This window comes from Hemitrygon akajei, chromosome 1, assembly GCF_048418815.1.
Source record: "Hemitrygon akajei chromosome 1, sHemAka1.3, whole genome shotgun sequence".
Classification (NCBI taxonomy): Eukaryota; Metazoa; Chordata; class Chondrichthyes; order Myliobatiformes; family Dasyatidae; genus Hemitrygon; species Hemitrygon akajei.
Genome location: NC_133124.1, coordinates 69,933,731 through 69,950,871, shown reverse-complemented (window position 1 = coordinate 69,950,871; position 17,141 = coordinate 69,933,731). Strand labels below are relative to the sequence as shown.

The window sequence follows — 17,141 nt, the reverse complement described above, 5'->3', positions numbered from 1 at the left end:
TTCCAACAGCTTTCCCACCGCAGACATAAGGCTCACTGGTCTATAATTACCCGGACTATCCCTACTACCTTTTTTGAACAAGGAGACAACATTTGCCTCCCTCCAATCCTCCAGTACCATTCCCGTGGACAACGAGGACATAAAGATCCTAGCCAAAGGCTCAGCAATCTCTTCCCTTGCCTTGTGGAACAGCCTGGGGAATATTCCGTCAGGCCCCGGGGACTTAGCCATCCTAATGTATTTTAGCAACTCCAACACCACCTCTCCCTTAATAGCAACGTGCTCCAGAACATCAACCTCACTCATATTGCCCTCACCATCATCAAGTTCCCTCTCATTGGTGAATACTGAAGAGAAATATTCATTGAGGGCCTCGCTCACTTCCAGGCGCATCTTCCTACCTTTATCTCTAATCGATCCTACCTTCACTCCTGTCATCTTTTTGTTCTTCAGGTAATTGAAGAATGCCTTGGGGTTTTCCTTTACCCTACTCGCCAAGGCCATCTCATGCCTCCTTGCTCTCCTCAGCCCCTTCTTAAGCTCCTTTCTTGCTACCCTATATTCCTCGATAGACCCATCTGATCCTTGCTTCCTAAACCTCATGTATGCTGCCTTCCACCTGACTAGATTTTCCACTTCACCCATGGTTCCTTCACCCTACCATTCTTTATCTTCCTCACCAAGACAAATTTATCCCTAACATCCTACAAGAGATCCCTAAGTATCGACCACATGTCCATAGTACATTTCCCTGCAAAAACATCATCCCAATTCAAGCCCACAAGTTCTAGCCTTATAGCCTCATAATTTGCCCTTCCCCAATTAAAATTTTTTCCTGTCCTCTCTGATTCTATCTTTTTCCGTGATAATGCTAAAGGCCAGGAAGCAGTGGTCGCTGTCCCCCAGATGCTCACCCACTGAGAGATCTGTGACCTGACCTGGTTCGTTACCTAATACTAGATCTAGTATGGCATTCTCCCTAGTCGGCCTGTCAACATACTGTGACAAGAATCCGTCCTGGACACACTTAACAAACTCTGCCCCATCTAAACCATTGGAATTAAATCAGGTGCCAATCAGTATTAGGGAAGTTAAAGTCACCCATGATAACAACCCTGTTATTTTTGCGCCCTTCCAAAATCTACCTCCCAATCTGCTTCTTGGTATCTCTGCTGCTACCAGGTGGCCTATAGAATACTCCCAATAGAGTAACTGCTCCCTTCCTGTTCCTAACTTCTACCCATACTGACTCAAAAGAGGATCCTGCTACATTAACCACCCTTTCTGTAGCTGTAATAGTATCCCTGACCAGTAATGCCACTCCTCCGCCCCTTTCCCCCCTCTCTATCCCTTTTAAAGCACTGAAATCCAGGAATATTGAGAATCCATTCCTGCCCTGGTACCAGCCAAGTCTCTGTAATGGCCACTACATCATAATTCCATGTATGTATCCAAGCTCTCAGTTCATCGCCTTTGTTCCTGGTGTTTCTTGCATCAATAACATTTATAGGGTACATAGATAGGAAGGGTTTAGAGTGATACAGACCAAATGCAGGCAAGTGGGGTTAGCTGAGGAAGGCATCTTGGTCAGTAAGGATGAGTTGGGCTGAAAGGCCTTTTTCTCTGCAGTACAACCTCCTGAAGGTTCCTGAAGCTGCTCTTAAGTCAGTCTCAGAGGCTGAAATCACAAGATCATCAGCGGCTGTGGGTGTTCGTGAAGGTGCCACCATATTTTGACAGTCAAAGTGAGTATAAAAGGCATTGAGCTGATCTGGGAGCGAAACCTTGTTGTCACCTTTGTCACTTGTTTTCACTTTGTAGGAGGTGATAGCATTTAAGCCCTGCCACTGCTATTAAGCATCCTTCAGTGATTCAAGTTTAGTTTGGAATTACCAATTCGCGTGTGAGATGGCTTTCCGCAGGTCAAACGTGGACCCTTTGTATTTAACTTGGTCGTCAGACCTGAGCGCCGTTGTTCTGGACTTCAGCAGATTGAGGATCTCTTGGTTCATCCAGGCTTTCTGGATGGCGAAGACTCTGAATGATTTTGTGGAGACACACTCATACATGACTGTATTTATAAAGGCTATGACAACCGTGGCTTATTTGATCAGATCCTCTGAATCCTTGAAAATGGCCCAGTCTACTGACTTGAAGCAATCCCGTAGCTGCTCCTCTGCCTCCCGTGACTACTACTTTGTTGTTCTCATCTCAGGAGTCTTGCTTTTTAGCCTCTGCCTATATGCAGGTAGAAGGAGGACAGCTAAATGATCAGATTTCCCAAAATGACAAACTTCCATAGATTTGTGGTTCAGAGTATACTGACTAGTTGCATTGCAGCCTGGTATGGAAACATCATTACCCTTGAACAGAAAAACATGCAAAAAATAGTGGATATGGACCAGTTCATTGTGGTTAAAGCCTTCCCCACTTTGAGCATATCTACATGGAGCACTGTCGTAGGAAAACAGCATGCATCATCGAGGATCCCCACCACCCAGGCCATGCTCTCTTCTCGCTGCTGCCATCTGGAAGGAGGGAGAAGAGCCTCAGGATTCACATCACCAGGTTCAGAAACTCTTATTATCCCTCAGCCATCAGGCTCTTGAACCAGAGGGGATAACTTCACTCACCCCAACACTGAACTGTTCCTGCAACCTATAGATTCACTTTCAAGAATTCTTGTCATGTTCTCTATACAGCTTCCCCCCGCTATCCGAAAGTAGAGCGATCCTATGAAACCTTTTGTAAGCGAAGAAGCAATTACCATTAATTTATATGGAAAAAAATTTTGAGCATTCCCAGACTCAAAAAATAACCGACCAAATAGCTCATAAAACCTAAAATAACACTAACATATAGTAAAAGCAGGAATGATATGTTAAATACTGAACCTATATAAAGTAGAAATAACGTATGTACAGTGTAGTTTCACTTACCAGAATCGGGAAGATTCAGCCAAAAGCTGATTTGTAGGGGAAAAAAATTGGCTCGTACACACATGTGCACACACCTGCCTGTGCAAGGCTTCATGGTCATAGTAGTTTTTTGGGGGTAAAAAACAAGTGTAAAGCAGACATCTTTTTTTGTAAAAGAGAAAATCCTCTTCAGATTTCGTTCGGTTAGCGAAAACAGGTACTAATGTAGGTCTTTCGTAAAAAGTGAAGTGGCGTAAAGCAAACTTCTGTAAAGCAGGGGACACCTGTATTTTCAAGCTTATTTATTTATTTGTTTTGTTTTATTTGCACGTTTTGTTGTCTTTTGCACATTGGTTATTTATCTATCTCGTGTGCAGTCTTTCATTGATTCCATTATGTTTCTTTGTATTTACTGTGAATAAATCTTGGAGTGGTATATGTGACCTATATGTACTTTAATAATAAATTTACTTTGAACATTGAACTTTGATTTGCTGATGATATCAAAATTGGTGATTAACTAGCTGTGATGAGCCTGTGATGAAACAAAGATAGATTAAGAGAGTGAGCCAAAATTTGGCAGAGGGAATTATCTGGATCCATTTGCTGAATGTTATCTCCTCTCTGCCACAACAAGAGAAAAGTATTCTCAACTCTGTGCTGTCAGTACAAAATGAGCTGTTAGAGAAAGGGATGGTGTATCTGGGGAAAAGTACTAAAGGAACACTTGAACTTGCATTTTGTTCTGTAGCAAATGAAATGTTATCTAACCTGTGTTATACATAATTTCAAGTGTTGGATGGTGGAGTATGGAGGCAGTTTTACTTTGTACAGCAGTCATGTCTCTGCCTCAGATGTGTGTGACTGGATGCTACAGTAAGATCTTTATTCTGCAGCCATCCTGTGTTGTCCCTGCCTGGAACTACCGTATATGATGGAACTGTGCAGAGAATGTTACTCTGGATTTACCTTTGTAACAGCCTGTAGACGCCGGAGGTTGAATAGCCCACCGCCAGTCCTGTATCTGACGTGTATACCATTCTGACAATCGCGGAAGGCATCATTCAGCATAGCAGAGAAGACCATCCTAAAGAGTGTAGGGGCAAGAACGCATCCTTGCTTCACACCGTTCGTCACTGGGAAGGCTTCTGACTCGTCACCATCATCCAAAACTTTCACCATCATGCCATTGTGGAACTGCCGAACAATCGTGATGAACCTGCTAGGGCAGCCAAACTTCTCCATTATCTTCCATAAGCCATCTCTGCTGACCGTAGCAAATGCCTTGGTCAGATTGACGAAGGTCATAAACAGGTCGCTGTGCTGCTCTTGACATTTTTCCTGGAGTTGGCGTGCAGCAAATATCATGTCGACAGTTCCACGCTCTGCATGGAAGCCACACTGACTTTCTGGGAGGAGACCTTGCCCAAGGTGTTGGCTGTTACAAAGGTGAAGGAGACAGTCGTCAGAGACCTCTTATTTGCTGATGATTGCGCCCTAAACGCCAGCACAGAGCAGAAGATGCAGCGAGAAATGGACTGCTTCTCACGAGCCTGTGACAACTTTGGACTTATAATCAGCACCAAAAAGACCGAAGTTATGTACCAGCCCGCACCTGGAAAGCCCTACCAGGGACCACATATCACAGTAAAGGGGCAGAAGCTACTGGCAATCGACAGCTTTAACTTATCTGGGCAGTACTCTTATCACGAGCGGTGAACATAGATGCAGAGATCAGCAACAGAATTGCCAAAGCCAGTGCCGCCTTTGGGAGACTCCGTGATAATGTATGGGAGCGGAGAGGACTCAGCCTTACCACCAAGCTGAAGGTCTACCGAGCAGTGGTTCTCACCACCCTCCTCTATGCCAGCGAGACCTGGACTGTCTACAGCAGACACGCTAAACAGCTCAATCACTTCCACTTGAGCTGCCTCTGCAGACTTCTCCACATACGATGGCAGGACAAAGTCCCAGACACAGAGGTCCTGGAGCGGGCTAGCACCCACAGCGTCTACACCCTCCTACAGAAAGCCCAAGCCAGATGGGCTGGCCATGTCATCAGGATGTCTGACAGTCAACTACCAAAACAGCTGCTGTATGGAGAGCTGAGCCAGGGCAAGCGCTCAGTTGGAGGGCAGAAGAAACGTTTCAAAGACTGCCTCAAAGTGTCCTTCAAAGACCTCAACATCAATCCCAGTAGCTGGGAATCGCTTGCTCTGGACCGCCCAAGCTGGTGGAGTAGAACCACTAAAGAAGCGTATGCAGCAGAAATCAGACGCACCGCAGAGGCTCAGAGGAAATGCGCCACACGCAAGGCTCGAGCTACCTCTACTTCCACTGCAGCACCTACCCTCATGTGTCCCACATGTGGGCGAGCTTTCAGGGTCCGGATTGGCCTCACCAGTCACCTCCAGTCCCACAGTCACAAACCCTCCATCTGACAGAAGTCGTGGTCGTCTTCGACTCCGAAGGACGAACAACAACAAAACACTCTGGGTTTAACCTAGGAATTTTTAGCATTAATAATTGTTTGCTATTGGAAGATTTTCAATTCTGAAGTAGGGAACAAGAATATCATGGTGAAATTGCTGGACTGTTATTGTTCCAGTGACAGGAATCAAAATCCCTTAAGTCATCGAAGTCTGCTAGTTTGTATATCAGGATCAGATTTATTATCACTTACATATGGTATGAGATTTGTTATTTTGGTGGCAGCGGTGCAGTGCAGACATTTAAAAACAGTAAATTGTAGAAATAAATGGTGCAAACAAAGGGATTGTACAAAAGTGTTCATGGATTCATGGACCTTTCAGAAATCTGATGAGAGGGGGAAAAGGCTGTAACTAAAATGTTGATTGTGAGTCTTCAGGCTCCTGTACCCTCCTCTCTGATTGTTATAATGAAAAGACCTCACCTACAAAATGGCCTAGTTGGCTACTTAATACTGGAGAGCAATTAATGATTGCAGTAAAACCTGGCCAAGCCACGATTCTCGTGCCACAGATGATAATAAAACAAGCTAATGGCCTTCACTTTGAGCATAAATTGTGCAACAAAAAGGTTATCTCTGTGGGTGCACAGCTGTTAAAAGTTTTAAAATTAGATTGATCAGTGATCAATGTATTGGTGTACCTTGTAACTTGGACAGTAGCACTGTGCCAAGCTCCTTATGAGCTTCTGCCTTTCGAGAGGTCGTTGAAGGGCTGGGGTAAGTGTATACTTTCCCATGTCTCCAGGACATAGAAATACATTAACCTTGACCGTCTCCTTGAGTCCCGATAGGTTGCACTGTCAGTGCTGGGAGAGAATTAGTGGCGACAAAACAGCAGGGACAGATTTTCACGTTGCAAGTCACTCTCCACTTTAAGCAGTTGACCTCAGTTGAAGTGTTGCCGTAATAAGAGTTACATTTCCTTCAGGCTGTACTGTTTTAAACCTGGTCCAGATTGAGCAAGGTCTTGTTTGTGAGTAGGTCTCTGAGGGCTCTCTTTTTTTTCACTGATTCATTCTTTACAGGGGATGGGTGCCTGTTTCCTAGCTCATCACTCACGAACTGCCTGGGTGTAGATGGTTGAAAAAGAGAGTGTGTGTGAGAGGGAGTGTGGACGTTTTATATTAGCTTGTGTGCAGATCACATGTTGTGACCGAGAGTGCCCTGCACTCCCCTTTAGGATGAACTTGGTTTCTTGTGGGTGAGCTCTGCCTCTGAGCAACCGCTCTCTCTCCTCCCCATCCCCCGTTGCTGCTGTAACCCCGGCAGCAAAATCAGGGACCAAAGGAAGGTTGTGTTGGGAAGGGGGAGGGGAGTATGCCTGTCACAGTCAGCAGTGTTGAAATTTCCTCTGCTGGCTAAAGTTGGTGTAAAACTTTGCTGACAACGATGAAAAGCCATGGCTCTGTGCTCTGCTCATTCATGTGAGACTGGTGAAAGCAGGTCAGAACTCTGCTAGGAACCTGCACTGTCTCAGTAATTGCGGACATCGGGGAACTGCTGTGGACTCTTGCTCTCCTCTTCTCAAAGTATATTCCAAATACAAGGAAGTATGTCTGAAGGCCAGAGCCTTGTGTAAACCGTTACACTGGAGGCTGTAACTTTCTCTCAGTAACCGAGAGGGAGAGAAATTGCAGGTAAAAGGTGCTGGTGGGGGATGGGGGTAGGTGAGGATGGGAGTAAGTCTGTAGTTCTGTGATCACACTGTCCTATTGTGGATCTGGCAGAGTCTTTTCTGGGCCAGGACAGCAAGTGTGTGCCAGTGGCTCAGCACTGAGAGTTCCAAAAGGTGCTGGGACATGATCTGTGCTGCTGCTTGTGTTGTGTTGTGTTTTGTCTGTGTGTGTGTGTGTGTGTGTGTGTGTGTGTGTGTGTGTGTGTGTGTGTGTGTGTGTGTGTGTGTGTGTGTGTGTGTGTGTGTGTGTGTGTGTGTGTGTGTGTGTGTGTGTGTGTGTGTGTTTTGTCTGTGTGTGTGTGTGTGTGTGTTTCTCTCTCTCTCTCTCCCCCCTCCCCCTCACCTAATTGTATATAAAGTGCTCATGTGTGTTAAGTTTTGCATGTTCCTACGTGTAATACTTATTGTCATGCATTGGCCCAAATATAAACAACAAGCAAATGTACTTGTGCATGATGTGTGTGTGTAAAAAAATGCAAGCCTGTGTCTCTTTAAAACATATTTGATGCTCATATACGTTTCTGCAAGATCTCATATCTATGTGCTGCAGTGTGATATGGGTCTGTGCTTGTTGTGGGTGGGTGTGTTTGTATAAGATCATCACACAATACTGTATTTCTGTGCGTAGTGCTTGCTACGTTGTTCTTTGGCATGTGCTTCTGTGAAGTGTTTGCACATATCCCTACATATGTATTTAATTTGCTTACTTGTGTGTTGATGTCAACCGCACTTGAAAATGCTTGTACTTCTGACAGCCCCTAGGGATGGATGAAGACACAGGAGAGCTTGCTGGCTGGCTGGTACTCTGTTCCCACTGCATCAAGAGTGGGGTTAGCACGTTTTGTTTTCTGGGTTCCTAGCCTCTAGCCTGGCTGAGAGGTGCTACTCAAAATTCAAGAAATGAAAGTGGGCACCTTGTGGGAGTAGTGACTATAAGTTTACAGGTAGTTAGGGAGAGGGGTATGGCTGGTTGTTAAGTTAAAGTCTTGAAAGGACCTGGTGGAAGCTGATGCCTGCCATGTCTTGGACAGAGTCACTTTATTAGATAAACCTGCTCATTTATGAAAATATCTAATCAGCCAATCGTGTGGCAGCAACTCAGTGATAAAAACATGCAGACATGGCCAAGAGGTTCAGTTGTTGTTCAGACCAAACATCAGAATGGGAAAGAAATGTGATCTAAGTGACTTTGACCTTGGAATGATTTTTGGTGCCAGACCGGCTGGTTTGACTATCTCAAAATTGCTAATCTCCTGGGATTTTCAAGCACTTCAGTCTCCAGCATTTACAGAGAATGGTGTGAAAAACAAAAAAAAAATACAGTGAGTGGCAGTTATGTGGTGAAACTGCCTTGTTAATGAGAGCTATCAGAGGAGAAAGACTTCACTGGTTCAAGCTCGCAGTAAGGTGACGTAAACTCAAATAACCATGTATTACAACAGTGGTGTGCCAAAAAGCATCTCTGAATGCACAACATTTCAAACCTTGAAATAGATGGGCTACAGCAGCAGAAGACCACAAACATAGGTACAGAAATACACTCCGTGGTCACATTATTAGATACCTCCTGTACGTGATAAAGTTGTGGCCATTGTGTATAGTTTGCTGCAAGCAGGTATCACAGGTAGACAGAGTAGTGAAGAAGGTATTTATCATTCAGGGTACTGAGAATAGCAGTTGGAACGTTATGTTGTGATTCTGTAAAATGTTGGCGAGACTGCACTTGGAATGCTGTGTAGAGTTTTGGTCGCCCTGTTTTAGGATAAACATCATTAAACTGGAGAGTATGTAGCGAATATTACAAGGATTCTGTCAAGAGTGGAGGGCGTGAATATTAGGCAGATGTGGGGCAGGCTAGGACTTTATTCCTTGGAACATAGGAGAATGAGGGGAGACCTTACAGGGTGTATGAGATCATGAGGTGCATTGATAGGGTGAACATTTGCAGTCTTTTTCCCAGAGAAGGGGAACTAGAAACTTGAGGCATCGGTTTTAAGAAGAGGGGGGAGATTTAAGGGACTTAATGGGTCACTACTACTTCATACAGAGTGTGATGGAACAAACTGCCAGAGGAAGCGGTTGAGGCAGGCACAATAATAACGTTTGAAAGCATTTGTAAAAGTTTATGGATAGGAGGTGCTTCAGGGAATATGGGCTGAATGCAGCACATGGGACTTGCTTGGTGGGCACCATGGTTGTCTTGGCTAAGTTGGGTAGAAAGGCCTGTTTTGACACTATAAGGGCAAAATGGGGCCATGAAGTGTCCCCAGGGCTAGATGAGATTTAAGCCAGGTTGCAATGGAAAGGAAGGGAAGAGATAACAGGTATGACAGTGTTCCTTGCATCCTTGTTAGCCCCAGGTGAGATGCTAGAACACTAGAGATAGCTAATGTTGTTTCTTATCTATAAGAAGGACAGCAGGGACAAACCAGGTAACTACAGGCCAGTAAGCCTTATGTAGGTGATAGGGAAATTATTGGAGAAGATTCAAAGTGACAGATTTCCATACATTTGGAAAGGCAGGGCTGATCAGCGATGGAAAATCTGTCTCACTATTATGATTTTTTGAGGATGTAAGTGAACAGATTGGTGGGAGGGAAATAGATGTTGTTTACACTTTGTTAGTAAGGCATATGACAAGGCCCCTCATGGTAGACTGTTCTGGTAGATTAAGGGACATGGAATCCAAAACTTACTTGCTGACAGGGAAGAGGTATCTGAAATTATATGAGGCATAGATATGGTATAGAGTCAGAATTGTTTCTCTCCTGCTGGGGCTATCAAAGACTGATTTAACTTGAAGGGAGGAAGTTTTAAAAGGGATTGAGGAAAAGGTTTGAGAGTTGCTGGTACTGGGAGCTTGTTGCCAGAGGAAGTAGAATCAGATACAATCACCCCATCTAAGAGACATTCAGATAGGCACTTTTGAATAGGCAAGGCATGGAAGGATATGGACCCAGTGCAGGCTAGTGGAGTTAGTGTAGTCAGCATGGACAGAGTGAGCTGAACGGCCCATCTCTATGCTGTTGATGCAGACCCACTGCCCACTTCTCAAAGTTTTGTGTCATTATCTCAAACATTTTATCTTGAAATATCACAGCATTGAGCTCAGTAACTGAGGTATTCTATAGCAACTAGGCTACATAGAGGGATTCAGGAATTCGAGCTTATTTGCTTTGACCTGGTTGGGTTGAACTTTCTAAGGTTATTAACAAGAAATGCAGCAGCTGAATTGTTGAGTATTGCGAAATAAGCAGCAGGGCATGGGCTGACATCTCCAATTGCTTGTGCTCTTCTCAGGGAACTGTTTGCATAATATTTAGCTAGCAGTGGGGGCACTTGGAACTTGAGCCAAGAGAACTCATTATTGGAATTTGGTTGAGTTGTGAGGTGCTATATCATTAAATGCTTGCATAGCAATCACTGAATCTAGTAGAACAGAAATCATAACAGAGACCTCGGCTGGTCAGTCTGAACAATCCACTCTGGTGTTCATCCTCCATCTGAGCTTGTATCCACTTTGTTTCTTGCTGTTCATCATTGACAATGTCTCTGCTCTGATCACTATCCAACAGTGAGTTCCACAGGCTTATTGCCTTTTATTTAGCTTTTACTTATTTGTTACATGTACATCGAGACATAATGAAATGTGTTGTTTGCGTCTGTGACCAACACAGTCCAGGGATGTGCTGGGTGCATCCCTCAAGTGTCTCCATGATTTCTGCCACCAATATAGCATGCCCACAACCGTACTAAACCCAATTTACTAACCCTAACCTATACTGTACGTCTTTGGAATGTGGGAAACACACAGTCTTGGGGAAAACATATAAGCTCCTTGTAAACCCCAGGAATTGAACCCAAATCTTCTGATCGCTGTAAGGTGTTACACTGACCACCACGCTACCTTGCTGCTTGCAACAGTAATTCATTTTAAATTCATTTTCAGGGTTCAGTCATTGCTAGTAAGTCCAGCATTTATTACCCTTCCTTGCCAACTTCCTGACACAGTTCCGAGGGCAACAAGGAGCCATTTCCTGTTCGTATAGGAGTAGAGTTATGCGCAAGCTCATGCTGGCTGCTCACAGCTGATTTGTGAGCTAGTTAGGATCTTATTGCTTTAGTAATTCCAGCACATTAATTTTTTTTTTTAAAAGCTCATTTTAAATTTTCAGTCTTAAAATATACATGTTAATTCATAGTCACTGGGTCACTGGTCTGCTAAGAAAGCAGACCAGTCCAGCACCGAACCTATTTTTCTTGTTGTGTACCATATCTCAAATGATCAATGAGATACTATTCCTCCTGGTGGTTGAAGTCCAGAGCCATTGCACCTTGAACTTATTGGCATATTGTGTCATGAGGGACTGTGAGTCAAGTTAAAATTTTAAGAACTGAAATCCATATCTTTGATAGCTAAAGTTATCTGGTGCAAAGGCAATTGAATGGTCTTGGTAATATGTAAACTAAGGAGATCAAGCAAGACCTAATAGAATGTCTAGGGGCTGAATATCCAGCTGTCTTTCCATTTGAGGTAAATTACAGAAATTTGGGCAGCAGAGCAATGGAGCACCTTGGGTGAAAAGCTTTGGTGTGTGCTGCAGACAGGAGTTGGAGCTGAAAATCTGAGGCACCTACAAGATTAGTCAGAAAGTGTAATTACAGCGTGACACATTAGAGTCTGTCTTCAGTGTTAATGCCAACATAAACAATAATCATAAGTATTAACACATGATTGTGACACAGAGGAGTTGATGGATTTTTTTTCTCTTGAATCTCTTTTTCTAGGTTATGCTGCCCCAAAGACATTCGCTGAACTTGCGTGAAAAGGAAAAGGGTTAAAAAGAGACACCTTCAGTTACGTGCTGGTAACTACGCTAGAGACAACGCAATGGATTTGCCTGTTTCTCCTGAGATTCACATTGTTGTTCAGGGTGTAAGTATGCACATCCTTCCAGAGTGTAATTGGCTGATGTGTGGTCACTGGATAGTTGATCAATTTGGAAACAACAGGACATGGAATGATGAAAGGTCTCGACCTGAAACGTCAGCTGTTCATTTTCCTTTATTGGTGCTGCTTAACGTGAACTCCTGCAGCATTTTGTGTGTGTTGCTCAACCTTCACAGTGTGTTTCTGTTCCTTTCTTCCTCATGTACTTCCAATTTCTCTGAAATGATTTTTGCCTCACCACTGAACCTCAAGCATGCAACACTCCTAATGATTAGTGAAATATCACGAATGCTCTGATTGTGGTGGAGTGCTGATGCCTTGTGTCCTGGTAGTGTTACTAGAATAATTAAGGTTCTTCTGAACTTATGAAAGAAGATCCTTACCTTTGTAGTCCTTTTGTTCTCTCCACAAGTGGACTAATGACCATCTTTATAACTTTGAAGATCTCATGTTTTGGGAAATGGTTGAGAGATTGGGGCACTTTTATCAACAGAAATCTCTAGCACTTTTGTTTTTTTTTCTGGTGCTTCATAGGTTTTGCTTATACATTTTGTGAGTTTAACCTTACTTTGGCTGAAAGTTAATCTGAGGTCCTGCCTTGGCTATCATGTAGTGAGAGCTGGAAACTCACTTCCTCAACAGTGGATGAATCTGATCCAGAATAGCCGAGATTGGGTCTCTCCTCATCAGATGGCTGGCTCTGTGCTGGTTATGACTCACTGCTGCTATCAGTCCGCAGCTCTGTTATATCCATGCATTGACCAGGTAGGCAGAAGACAGATTGTCATTTGTTTTGAAAGCAGTTGTATTGTTAGTGGTAATCGCACTCTCAATATTCACGATTCAAGTATGTTAATATTTTCTTAATCTCCTTGCCATGCCATCACTTGATTGTTGCTCATCGTGTGCCAAGCACAACTGGGCTCTTGTGTAGTTTTGCTCCCTATCTCTCGCCTTACATTCCCAATCTCCTTTTTCTGAAATTGTACTTTATTTCTCTTCCTTACATGTCTCTTACTTACACAGTCTTCTCTTGATATTTATTTTCTTTGGTTAAAAAACAATTGAACAAGGTGTTGGACAGCTCACTGTCTGTCTTTTTGAAATATCACTACTTAGAATTTATGGCAGGTTATAGTCTGATCTTAAGAGTGAGGAGAAAGGTCAGCTGCACACAATTACCATGGGATGTATCTCTGTAATGGTTTCTGCCCACTGACCTTGTTCCTGCAAAGATGTTGCCTTGGAAGTTTTTTTTTATATATACGGTATAAGAGCAGGAAAGTTTGAATGAAAGTTTCTCAGGGCACTGGTGAGATGGAACATGGAATATCGTGTATGATTTTAGTGTGTATGTGCTTTCATTGGAGGCAGTGAAGGTTTATATGGTTGATCCTAGAATGAAGGAGTTGATATATGATGCAAGGTTGAGCAGTTAGCCGACACCATGGAGTTTAGATGAATGAGAGTGATGTTTTAAGATTCTGGGGGGTGGATGGTGGATTGACAGGATGAAATACTGAGTAGAGTTTCCTACTTGCAACTAGTAATAGGTGGGGGGGATGCTTCTCCTCATTTTCATAGGGGTACTGGAAGGTCAGCAGACCAGTAACCCCTTTTGTCTAGTCTCCTTTAGTCCAGTGCAGCAGTTCAGCATATATAATAAGATAGACTTTTGACCTCGCAAATTACCTCTTTATAGCCTTGCACCTTGTTATCTGCCAGCACTGCACTTGCTCTGTAACTGTAACACATTATTCTGCACTGTTATTGTTTTCCTTTGTACTACCTCAATGCACCATCAAAATGAATTGATCCATGAGAAAAGTATGCAAAGCAAGTTTTTCACTGTACCTCAGTACATGTAACAATAATAAACCAATAATCATTGTCCAGAGATTAAAATTGGACCAGCCACTCAAATACTGTGGCTAGAGGAGCAGATCAGAAGTTCATTGAATGCTGATGGAGCGACTCACTTCTTGACGGTCTCTGACTTTTCTACCATTTGCAACCCACGGGTCAGGAGTGTGATTGGATACCTCAATTTTCCCGCAAATTCCAGCTCCCACCATTGAGGACAAAGTTTAATTGCCTCCCCATCCATTTCACTAAGCATTCGCTCCACCAATGGCAGTAAACACTTCCAAAGTGGATGCAGTGCAACCTGCTCCAACAATCCAGTAGACACTCACAAGACCTGGATTCATTATGTTTTACTGATGCAGAGGAAAGCAAACTAGGAGACATCAGATAACTCCTTAACAATCTTTATCCTTTTTTTCCCCCATTCATTTATCCAAGTTTATGCAGAGTCTTTCAAATAACGGCTATGAACGCAAGAGGCTGTAGAGCGTTGTTGACTCAGCCAGCTCCATCACAAGCACAACCCTGCCCCCTTTGAGGATATCTTTGAGAGGTGGTGTCTCAAGAAGGCAGCATACATCATGAAGACCTTCACTGTCTGGGACATGTTTTCTTCTCATTACTACCATCAGGGAGGAGGTATAGGAGCTTGAAGACCCACACTCATTGATTCCAAAACAAATTCTTCCTCACTGCCATTAGATTTATGAACAGTCTATTTGCCCCTGAACAGTCTCTCATGTTTCATCTTTTACACTATTTATTTTTTTGTAACCTATAGTAATTATTATGTCTTGACTATACTGTTTTCACAAAATACAAATTTCACAACACATGCTAGTGATAATAAACCCAACTCTGATCCTGAAAGATACAGGAAACATTGACTCCTTTGAATTCAACACCTGAGAAGATTTACAAGAATAACTGTATATTGCTGAAACAGGTCTACATCGAACACTATATCCTTGGCCCTACACTTATCTTCAGAGCATCTGGACAATAAAGACACCTCTATTAGACTATTGTTTATTGATGACAGTTTGTCTTCAATACTATTATTCTATTCTGGGAGTTGATACCTCCCTCTGCAAATGTTTTTAAAGAACAAGCACCTTGACTGCAAATTGACAGAAAATTCATTGCTTAGTTTCATTTGTGAGCCAGCACCTAATAGTAGGGGTGGGCAGGTCTGGGAAGCTGCTGAGCATTTTCTGCCCAAGTTTTTAATTTCATCCAGTGTTATAACTACTGCTTACCCAAAACATCGCTGTCTCAACTTGCACCAATACTCCTGTGTAAATATTTTAAATTATTTTCTAATCTCTTTGTAACCTCTACCCTTCTTTTCTCTGCAATATCCTCTGCTTTGCACTCAGAGTCTTAGGGATTCTCTAATTCTGGCCACTTATGAATATCTGTTTTTTAATTGCTCCATGCTGACTGTGTTTTCAGCTGTCAATGTCGTAAACTCTGGAATGCCCTCCCTATTTTTTTCTCTATTCTCTAGCTCCCTTGGACAGCGTCCTTGATCACCTGTCTGAATCAAGACCACCAGCACCCTTGTGAATCATCTTGAAATGGTGTATTATGTTCTATTATACAAATGCAAGTTGTTGAGATGAACACATGGGATGTTATGAACTAATTTAAAGGAATCATAAATATTTAATGGATGTGCAGAAACAAGTTGAGACAGAACAGATTGAATTGCTGATGCCACAGTAACTCACCTGAACAGCAGCTATGCAAACTTTTACAAAAACCTTATAATTGCTGCAGTATAAGGATGTTGAGAATTTCAGAACCAAAGTGAACAAATGGAATTGAGCAACACACGCAAAATGCTGGAGGAACTTAGCAGGCCAGGCAACATCTATGGAAAAGAGTACAGTCTACGTTTCGGGCCAAGACCCTTCAGCCTAAATGGGTGTTTAGGTCGACCAGGATGCAATTGAATTGAGGGACAGACTAGTGGTGGGACAGAATGGCATTCTCTTCTGATATTCCTAGGTATTTTACAGCTGTCAGCCTGGAAAGTCAAGCACCTCCTTAAAGATAGGAGAAATTGCAGGCCTTGGATTTAAAGTTCTTGGAATGCCTGATTGAGGTAAAGTCTAAAGATTCTCTGTGAAGCATTTTTCAGCATCTTATTTGTCGATACATTTCTGAAGTGTTCATACTTCGAAGTGTTCACACATTTCCATTGATTTTTTTGGAGGTATTTCTAAATGAGGTGGCTGAGTTGGCAGCAGATACCTGTCATATCATTTTACCTTCATTTCTTAGTGGCTCCTCTTATCTGAGTCTGGAGGTTGTGGATTATGGTTCCTTACCAGGTTCTGGTCAGGCCCTCCAGGGAGTAACATTACACTGACACCATGAGATCTCTTTGACCAGCAGCACCAGACCCTGCACTAAATTGTTACTTTGTGGGGGGGGGGAGGGGGGTGGTGGTACAGAGGAAGCATTGTACTGTGAAAGTGCACTGCACTGTGGGAGGGGCTGTACTGAGGGAGGTTACACTGGGAAGGGCAGTATTGAGGGAGTCCACACTGTGCGAAGGACAGTATTGAGGGAGGTTACACTGACGGTCACTGTGGGAGGGGCAATACTGAGGGAGGGTCACACTGGGAGGGGAAATACTGAGGGAGTATCATACCATGGGAAGGGCAGAACTGAAGGAGGGTCACACTGTGGCATGTGTTTCACTACTTTGTAGAGTATGGACTTGTTTTGGGGAAGCCCAGAGGTATTGCTGACCTGTCGGATAGTAGGGAGAGGGGTGTTAATAAGAGAGTGTTACTGAGGAGCCGAGAGAATTCTGCTGTCAGGTGTCATCCTTCGGACGAGGCACAGCCCCAGGCCTCATATCTGTGCAGAAGATCATTGTAAAGAAGAGCAGAGGAGTTTCCCTTAGTGATTCGGCAAATGCTCGTGCTCTAGTGGTCATCATTTTAAAATAGATTAACATCTATTTTGACAGATAATTAACACATTCCTATTTGTGGGGTCTTGCTTTGCACAAACTAGTTGATCTGCTGCTCACGTTACCCCAGTACTTCACTGACTATGAAGTATTTTGACGTAGACTGAGGTTGTGAAAAGTACTGCATAAGCACAACTCCTGTTACAGATCTTGTTAATAATTTCAGAATGTTGTTGATCAGAATCTCAATGTTTTGGAATAGAGGTGGGATTGGTTAGGCTAGTGTGTATGAAAGCATTGAAAGTACACAG

The 17,141-nt window shown here is 43.2% G+C and overlaps 1 protein-coding gene across 8 annotated transcripts in view; it reads left to right on the top strand.

Moving 5' to 3' along the window:
- Positions 1–17,141, top strand: part of LOC140727548 (anion exchange protein 2-like) — a 251,153-nt gene that overhangs the window by 113,391 nt on the left and 120,621 nt on the right. For 5 of the 8 annotated variants that reach the window (XM_073045039.1, XM_073045022.1, XM_073045078.1 and 2 more), the window contains one exon: positions 11,873–12,020. In XM_073045039.1, coding sequence (XP_072901140.1) covers positions 11,976–12,020 — 45 coding nt within the window. In that variant the 5' untranslated portion in view covers positions 11,873–11,975. Of the gene's footprint in view, positions 1–6,047; positions 6,127–6,362; positions 6,383–6,722; positions 7,047–11,872; positions 12,021–17,141 lie in introns of those variants that run through there. The other 3 variants (XM_073045067.1, XM_073045088.1, XM_073045049.1) reach the window with 3 other exon arrangements.